Below are 7,850 nucleotides of genomic sequence, written 5' to 3'. Positions count from 1 at the left end.
GCGCGTCCAAATGCCATGAAAGAAAGAATTCATCGACTTGAAGCGATGACGGTGCGCTGTCTCAGGTTCTGAGCAATGTCATTTCTATGCCCAATATTTGCCGACTGTGCCGCCGGCTGTCTGTGCCAGGGGCGTCCATCTCCAAGATTCTGGCCAGATTGCCAAATATTACAATGCCGACGACTGTGCCTCACTCCCATCGTTTCCATATCTTGATCAATTGACCTCAATCTGCCTTGACACGAGTGTGCCCCTGCAAACCAACTCCCATCAGAAACGCGATCCTCACAGCGCCCTGTCCCCACAAACTCCCCAGATTGACCCAATCCTCCCATCTCCACGCCACCGGGTTCCAGAACACGTCAGGAATCACAAGCCAGCTCGCGTACAGGTGCAGCGCATCGCAAATCAATATGCCAATCAACACAGTCCTCCAAACACGAAGATCGTTGGTAGCGCGTAGAAGAATCGCTTCGTTGTAGGCAAAGAGCGTGTATGTCGCCGCGACCTGATTGTAGATAACGCGATTGTCGGGTGCGAATTTGGCGGCCGGGGTCATTGTGTTGAGGAACATTTCGGGGGCGAACCAGATTATGAAGGAGCCGGCGAATGCGGCAAATGGCTCGAACCAGAGGAAGAGGATGCGGTACGCGAGGGGGATGTGAGTCAGCGTTGTTCTGGCCATGGTGATTGATGATGTTGGGTGTACTGTTGAGGTGAGAATGATGGGAGCTGCAAAGTTAACCAAGCTTTGAGAGGGGCCCCAAGGAAGAACAGGTTTCGCCAGTGCGTGCTTTCAAAAGCCGGAAGCTACGGATCGCGCCAGTTACAGGCCGTTGCATTGCATTGGCGCTGAAACACAACAAGCAATCTCCCCCTTCAACTACCGGGAAAGCTTTGACATTTGATACGCCTGGTGGGCCCTATAACCCAGTATCCTAATGTCATTCGTTCGGGGTCCGAGGGTTGGTGAAAGGTGGCGCGTGCCATCAAAGAAATGCCGTATCCCATACGCTTAGTGCGTGCTGAGACTCTCAGATGCGAAGGCATCTAACTGTGACAGTATTTCGCCTGGGAAAGCATGCTCAAGTGTTTACACCATTAGACATCACGTACAGCGATGCATTGAGTCAGGCCAAGTCCCTTGCAAGCCGCCATTCAATTGCATCAGCTACTTCTGAACAGAGCCCTCACCACGTTTCGCATTATCAGGAAATCGCCCCGTCTCCTCCAACTCGTACCAGAACCCCACAGTCTTGAACCTCCCATACCACTCCCTCAACTTCCCCAGCCCCTCATCCTCCAAAATAAATTCACTCCAGCTCAACTCCGTATGTCTTACCGTCGCAGCGAGCATCACGTCAGCCATGCCTGGACCTCCGTCAGCCGCAGGCGTAAGCCAGCCAGTTGCAGTAAGATTGTCAGTCGCCATATCCTGCAGCGTTTTGAAGTACCCTTCGAATTCCCGTCGGGCGCGACGTCCGACGGGGAGACTGAGCTCAGAATCGGGGATGCTCCAAAAAGCAGCCATGTATGGAGCGCAGTTGATAAGCCAGATTCGTCCGGCGTCTGTGGCGAGGGCGATGTAGCTGAGGGCGTCCTGAGTAATGGCTCTGTCGATGGGACTCGTAGCCCACATCTGACGGTACTTGTTGCCGTCAAGCGATTCTTCCAGATAGTTAATGATGCTCCATGTCTCGTGGATCCAGACTGAACTGCCACTCTCGGTGTCATCAAGACGAAGGGCGGGCACTTTGCTACCGGGTGGCAAGGGCTCTTCAGGGTCTTCCGAAACGAAGCCATCGCCAGTAAAAGTAATGGGTACTATTTTCAGATTGCTTTCGTTGGTCTTTCCCTCATACAGCTGCTCAACAGAAGAGCAGACACCCTTAGAGAGAAGGTAATAGGCAATGCGCTTTGGAAAATAGCCTTCGACCCAAAGGAGTAGTGTATGTCTGTAATGTGTAGACATGGTGCTGGCTCGTGAAAGTTGGATGAGAAATGTTGAACCTGCATAATGTTTACGGCCCTACCGCCTATATATACTAGGAACATGTTTATGTATAGAAACACCTGCTTAGGCAAATCCTTTTTAGACATTGATGAACTGAACCATAGGTGAGAGTAATTATCTCCACCTTTCTTGATTTACTTGGTGGTGGTCAGACTAGACGCGCGCTCACTGTCATCACCGTTCTCAACTCCGTCGGACAAGTAGAACGGACTCCTTAGGGTTTCACTATAAAGAGGATCATCATGAAATATTTCCAACCACTTCACACGTCAGCCACCAGCACATATAATTGGTGATGGCGGATTGGAGCAAAAGGATCAACGCTTTATTCTAGACCTGAAGCTCCTCTGAATTGTCAATCCACTCTGGCTAGTATCCATTGTTCTTCACGGCGCAGCTTAATTTCTTGATGGCAAATATGAGAGAATTCGCCCGATAAAGCGCAGTATCTTGGCAACTGTTTAGACTTGCTTCGTGGCATGAAGATAGGCAGCGACATCTGAGGAGAGGATGCCATCCGTGACCAGTTGATCCACTGACTCGACGATCCATGTCTGGCAATTCCTTTGTACAATTCTCTTCTTGGGGACTTCCTATGAATAGTGACTCCGTTAGCCAAAGATTTACCACTCTGAGCCTTGTGATAGGCATGATCAAAGGCGAAACACTTACTCCCTTAGTAGTGTCAGTTAATGTCTTGTTGGGCACCTTGACCTTGTGTAGGCTTTCCTCAAGGATGCATATAGGCATTGACTCTTGGCCTTGAAGCATCAACTCTTCGTTCACAAACTTGCCTTCAAGCCACTGGAGTGGAATTCGAGATGAAGGTGGATCGTGAGTCAGGTCATGATTCCTACGAATCTGGCGTTGGAATCCGCTGTGGACATCGCCAATAGCCTCATACACGATACCAACTGACGGATTCAAGCTAGATCGGACAAAGTATGCCCAGTGATCGTTGAATGGTGCACCATTATGCTTGATCAACTCAAGCAACAGGCCTCCAGCGGGACCGCTCTGAGAAACAACTGGCGCTTGTGGAGTTGAGCGGTTGCCAGTCGCCGGGGCACGGAAAGACGACGGCGGAGGGGGAGGCGGTAGCATCTTTTGTTCGGGGCACGGGGGTCTTGGTGAAAACCGAAGCAGGAATGGCGCATATATAAATGAATGAATGGTGATGTGCGAGATAATTACGGAAGAAGAGGAGTTGCAAAATTATGGCGGCCTCCTCTTGTCATTGGCGTGTTGGTTCAGTCCTTGAGTCGTTCGTTACTTGGATGCCTGAGACAAGTGGGTCGCCTCCATCGGCTTAGAACGGTCAGGCTGACAGGGCGGGCTTCCTAAAATGGTCCTCATTCCGGTACTACCTATAGACATTCCCATGAACATCTTATTCTTATAGCTACCTAGCGATGCTACTTCTCAGAGCTACTATTGTTGCTACTGATTACCTGTTGAAGTGGTAAATCGCGACCAAGATCGTCATGGGTAGCATCCCACTGATCCACCTCAGAATTAGGCACCCGCAAAAGGCGATGCGTGTTTGCGCCATTGTCGTCGACAGAAATCACTTGGGATCGAATGCTGTAGTTACCCCAGCGCGGGAGAACCTTCATCCAAACGTAATAGTAGATACCGCAAACGGCCATGATTCCAATTCCGACAATCATGTAGGTACACCATAGGCTGCGACATGTTGTCAGTATTTGATCTGAATCAGATCTGAAGGAAGTACTTACAAGCTAACTGTTCCGGCATAAATGCCGCCCTCTGGTGGAATCCAGGGCATGACGAGCAGAAAGGCCTGGGCCAGGAGGTACAGTATAACAAGAGCCCACCATGCCCGGAAGTCGGATCTGGGAGTACCCGATCGAGAACGGCGGCGACGGATTAGTAGAAGACCAACGCCCATGGCAGCGTGAAAAATAGCGTCTGGGTACGTCTTGAGAGAGACAACGAACTGAAAGGCGTCACCTGCTGGGGGAGCGACGATCATCAGAAAGGTGAAGCCCCATTTGAGGAGATATGGGCCGATGGGAGTGCCAAAAGGTTTAGTTGAGACCCAGAATTCCGTCCATGGAAGGACGCCTTGACGTGCAATCTCGCGAATTTGACGGGACTGACTAATAAGCACAGCGAGAAGGTTACCAAAGGAGCTCAGGAGGACACAAAAGTTTAGGGCAGATTCAGCGGATGATCCAAAGGCCGTACGAAAGAAAACGGCAGCGGCCAGCTCTTTCGACTCTAGAAAGATGTCCTTCGGGACTGCGGCAAAATAGGCGACGTTGCAGAGGAAGTATAGAGAGAAGACAATGAGCAAGGAAGCGGTGGCATTCTTTTTCAAGGTGGGGATGGGATTCTTGATTTCATTGGCCATGCTAAAAGCGTTTTGCCAACCTGAGAAGGCAAATGTGATGTTGACCATGGCTTGAGATAGACTGTAACCGCTCGACGTAGAGCCTTGAAAGCCATGGCGAAAGTTGATGCCCGGATTCTCAATCCGGCCGAAATGGCCTCCAAGGATGACAAGTCCGGAGATGGAGATGAATAGTAGCAGAAGAAGCTTCAAGGCACCAATAACGTTGATCGCTCAGAGTGAATACCTGTTATGAGCGATAACAGTAATGACGGCTAGCGTGTAAGCTGCAATAGCAACGCCCTTGAGTTCCCAGGGACCAGGATCTCGGCCAACAATACGCCAGAGGTAGTTGGATAGGACAATTGCGTTGCTGCTGCTGAAAGACAGCAGTACAGATTGGACAGCGAAGGCGACAGGGAAAAGGTGCTTGGGTCGGGGGAAGCCCTGCTCAAGCCACACAACCTCGGACCCGCTGCGGTTGGGGAAGTAACTGGTGAACTCCATGTGGACAGCGAGTCCTGCGACAGCCAAGAGGAATCCAATGACCCAGTAGACAAGGGCTAGACCGACTGAGCCCGTGAGGCGTAGGATGGTAGCTGGCGTGGAAAAGATGCCGGTGCCGACCATGTGATTGAGGTTCAGGAAGATGATAGTCAGCCAGTTGACGTGGTATCCTAACGGCGATCGTGTCTCGACAGGAGCACCGACAGCCTCTTGATATCCTGAGGCGCCATTCCCAGCTGTTTGACGTACGTAGGCAAGATCGCCATCACGAATGATAGAAGCCTGCGAGTCCGACTGTGGGTGCTCTGGAACAGCCAGGCTAGTAGCCTGCGACTTTGGACTAAAAGACAGTCCCATGCTGGATTATCAAGACGTAGATACATGTAATGTAAGAAAAGCAATTGGGCTGAACGCGGAACGAGAACATTTTATCGTTCAGATTCGCCCTGGTCGCCAAGAGCTCGTTCGTTGGGTCTCCAGGATCATCGTTGCATAGCATCACGGCTAGGGTTGGAAGTGAAAACCTTTAACTAAGAGAGTTTCTAAATTAGTCAGTTTATCCTCGTTAAGGTTAAGTTTAAAGTTGCATCATGGATATTCTGTGTTGACGTTCAAGGGGCACATGTAAACGTGCTTAAGTCACAGAGTTGCGCCATCTGTGATATAGTAACTGACTGAGCTGTTCTTAAGTCACGGAACCTCAATTGACTTCCGCGGATGTATCTGAGCAACATTGCAGGCTTCGTCTATTGATGAGTTTGTGTTAACTCCCGCGGGAAGAGTTTTTCCAATGAGTGGCGGTCTAGTATATGGCGTGCTTGCAACCTGGTATAGTCGTGATGCAGTTTGAGGGGTAAACCTATAGGACGGATGTCGTGTCGTCTTTTGATAAATGTAAATCATGGCAGCCGTTACTATCACTTGATCAAGTAACCGATTGTTTTATGTAAACGAGTGATATAGTTACTTTGTGTACGGAGTACTCCGAATTTAATTCCTTTTTCGGGAATTTGTTGATGATGCCGCACCATTGTCCTACTGAATGGCGTGACTACAGCTCCCTCGATTTGTTCGGCGCCTCGCCGATCTGCTACCGGGAATACACCTAAATCTTATAAAACTAGTTATACTATCATCTCGTAAACAGTCTATAACCAAGCAAGGAGATCATTTTACTCACCCTTGAAACCAAACCTCATTCAGGCGCTATCACCCAAGCTACCATGGCCGCCACAGATACTATTTCTGCTCTCCCCCCTGCGTCCGCCCCAACTTTTGGTATTACGCCTGCTGCTTTACCCCCACCTGGTCAACCGGATATCTCCTACCACCCAGATTGGGAAAAATACCAAGCGCGCGTATCTCGAAGGACCCAGACAGAGGATCTCACTAAATCTCTTCCCGAGGGATTCCCCAAGGAGCTCAAGGGAGACCTCGTTTGGGACGGAGAGACACTTGCCCAGAAGTATGACTGGACGTACGTTCTTTCGGCTGCTCAACTAGAGGAAATTGACAAGGCTCTTGCACACTTTAAATGTCGGTGCTCTTACGTATCTGAACTGGTGTACTATGACTGACAGGATGTCGAGAAATAGCCCTCAACATTTCCAAGGGCTATATCACACAAGAGACTTTCCCCCTCCCCACACTACATGGCGAGCTGCGTCGTCTATCTCGCGAACTACACTTCGGCCATGGCTTCTTTGTCATTAGAGGCTTAGACGTTGATCGCTACTCTCGTGAAGAGAACATCATCATATACGCCGGAGTCTCCTCCCATATAGGCTCCATACGGGGCCGCCAGGATGCTTACTTCCAGGGCGAGCGCGCTGATGTCGTTATTGGACATATCAAGGACGTTCGCTCTGGTCTCGGCGAGTCTAGGGACAAGACCAAGATCAAGATTGGAACACCTGCCTACACTGCTGACAAACAGGTCTTCCATACCGACTCTGGAGATATAGTTTCTCTTTTTGCCCTATCCACGGCCGCTGAGGGGGGTGCAAGTCGCTTAGCTAGCACATGGCGTGTGTATAATCACATTGCTGCCACGCGGCCAGATCTCATTCACACTCTGAGCGAACGCTGGGACGCAGAACTGTACGTCAGATGTCCCGATGCACCAATCCACGAGGAGCCACCCCGTTACTAATTGACTTCGACTGCACAGCTTCACAAAGACGGTCAACGATACCGACAAGTTCATGAGCCGGCCGTTGATCCATCATCTGCCTGCCAGCCCCGATGGGAAGACCCCAGATAGAATCCTTCTTCAGTATGGACGGCGCTACTATGTCGGCTTTGGAGAGATACCTCGTGGCAAACATCTACCACCTATCACCGAGGCCCAGGCCGAAGCTCTCGATACCCTGCACTTTCTGGGTGAGAGATTCAGTGTATCTACTAATTTTGAGAAGGGCGACATGCAGTATGTAAACAATGTGGCCATTTTCCATGCCCGTGACGGTTTCACCGATACCAAGGATAAGCAGTGAGTGGCATTCCCCTGTCTTGTAAGTTGCGGCATTGAGATCAGAAACTGATGGAAACACCACGTGCAGGAGACATCTGCTCCGAATATGGCTTCGTGATCCTGAGTATGCATGGGAGACGCCTGCGGCACTTGCCTCGAGATGGGAGCGAGTGTACGGTGGCGTGACGCCTGAGTTGCAGACATTTCCTCTTGAGCCTCATACCCGGAGTGAAAGCACAACAGCGGCGAAATCAACGTCTTAGTTCCAGGCGCAGAGGGCCGAGGCATGTCCCGACAAATTGCGAACAACTGTTATATAAAGGTGAGAGGTTCAATAGGTCTGGCGCATCTTCAGTCGGATGATTGCTTAGCTTGTAATCTACTGTGAGATCAAACTGGAGTTACCGAAATTTGGGCAAGACAAAGTGAGGCTTATCTTCATATCACGATAGTATCATGGTAGTTGGCAAACCATTTGAAAAACCATTCATATCCCCGCC

At 50.3% G+C, this 7,850-nt stretch overlaps 5 protein-coding genes across 5 annotated transcripts; 1 reads left to right on the top strand and 4 right to left on the bottom strand.

Moving 5' to 3' along the window:
• Window positions 1-226: 226 nt before the first annotated feature.
• FPRO_15297 (uncharacterized protein) lies at window positions 227-685 on the bottom strand (the record flags this gene model as incomplete). Its single annotated transcript, XM_031220398.1, has 1 exon — window positions 227-685. The coding sequence occupies one exon, from the start codon at window positions 683-685 to the stop codon at window positions 227-229; it is 459 nt and encodes a 152-aa protein (XP_031086061.1).
• Window positions 686-1,171: 486 nt separating this feature from the next.
• FPRO_15298 (uncharacterized protein) lies at window positions 1,172-1,972 on the bottom strand (the record flags this gene model as incomplete). Its single annotated transcript, XM_031220397.1, has 1 exon — window positions 1,172-1,972. One exon carries the CDS (start codon window positions 1,970-1,972, stop codon window positions 1,172-1,174), a length of 801 nt encoding a protein of 266 aa, XP_031086060.1.
• A 503-nt stretch (window positions 1,973-2,475) lies between these two features.
• Window positions 2,476-3,118, bottom strand: FPRO_15299 (uncharacterized protein; the record flags this gene model as incomplete). The annotated part of the gene is made up of 2 exons (XM_031220396.1): window positions 2,476-2,607; window positions 2,687-3,118. 2 exons carry the CDS (start codon window positions 3,116-3,118, stop codon window positions 2,476-2,478), a joined length of 564 nt encoding a protein of 187 aa, XP_031086059.1.
• A 311-nt stretch (window positions 3,119-3,429) lies between these two features.
• On the bottom strand, window positions 3,430-5,376 carry FPRO_15300 (uncharacterized protein; the record flags this gene model as incomplete). The annotated part of the gene is made up of 4 exons (XM_031220395.1): window positions 3,430-3,700; window positions 3,754-4,577; window positions 4,635-5,235; window positions 5,303-5,376. The coding sequence occupies 4 exons, from the start codon at window positions 5,374-5,376 to the stop codon at window positions 3,430-3,432; spliced, it is 1,770 nt and encodes a 589-aa protein (XP_031086058.1).
• Window positions 5,377-6,100: 724 nt separating this feature from the next.
• FPRO_15301 (uncharacterized protein) lies at window positions 6,101-7,613 on the top strand (the record flags this gene model as incomplete). Its single annotated transcript, XM_031220394.1, has 4 exons — window positions 6,101-6,413; window positions 6,473-6,977; window positions 7,048-7,368; window positions 7,439-7,613. 4 exons carry the CDS (start codon window positions 6,101-6,103, stop codon window positions 7,611-7,613), a joined length of 1,314 nt encoding a protein of 437 aa, XP_031086057.1.
• Between the last annotated feature and the right edge of the window lie 237 nt (window positions 7,614-7,850).

The sequence above is a fragment of the Fusarium proliferatum genome (assembly GCF_900067095.1).
Source record: "Fusarium proliferatum ET1 genome assembly, contig: FPRO_scaffold009, whole genome shotgun sequence".
Lineage (NCBI taxonomy): Eukaryota > Fungi > Ascomycota > Sordariomycetes > Hypocreales > Nectriaceae > Fusarium > Fusarium proliferatum.
This window is presented reverse-complemented; position numbering and strand designations above follow the sequence as displayed.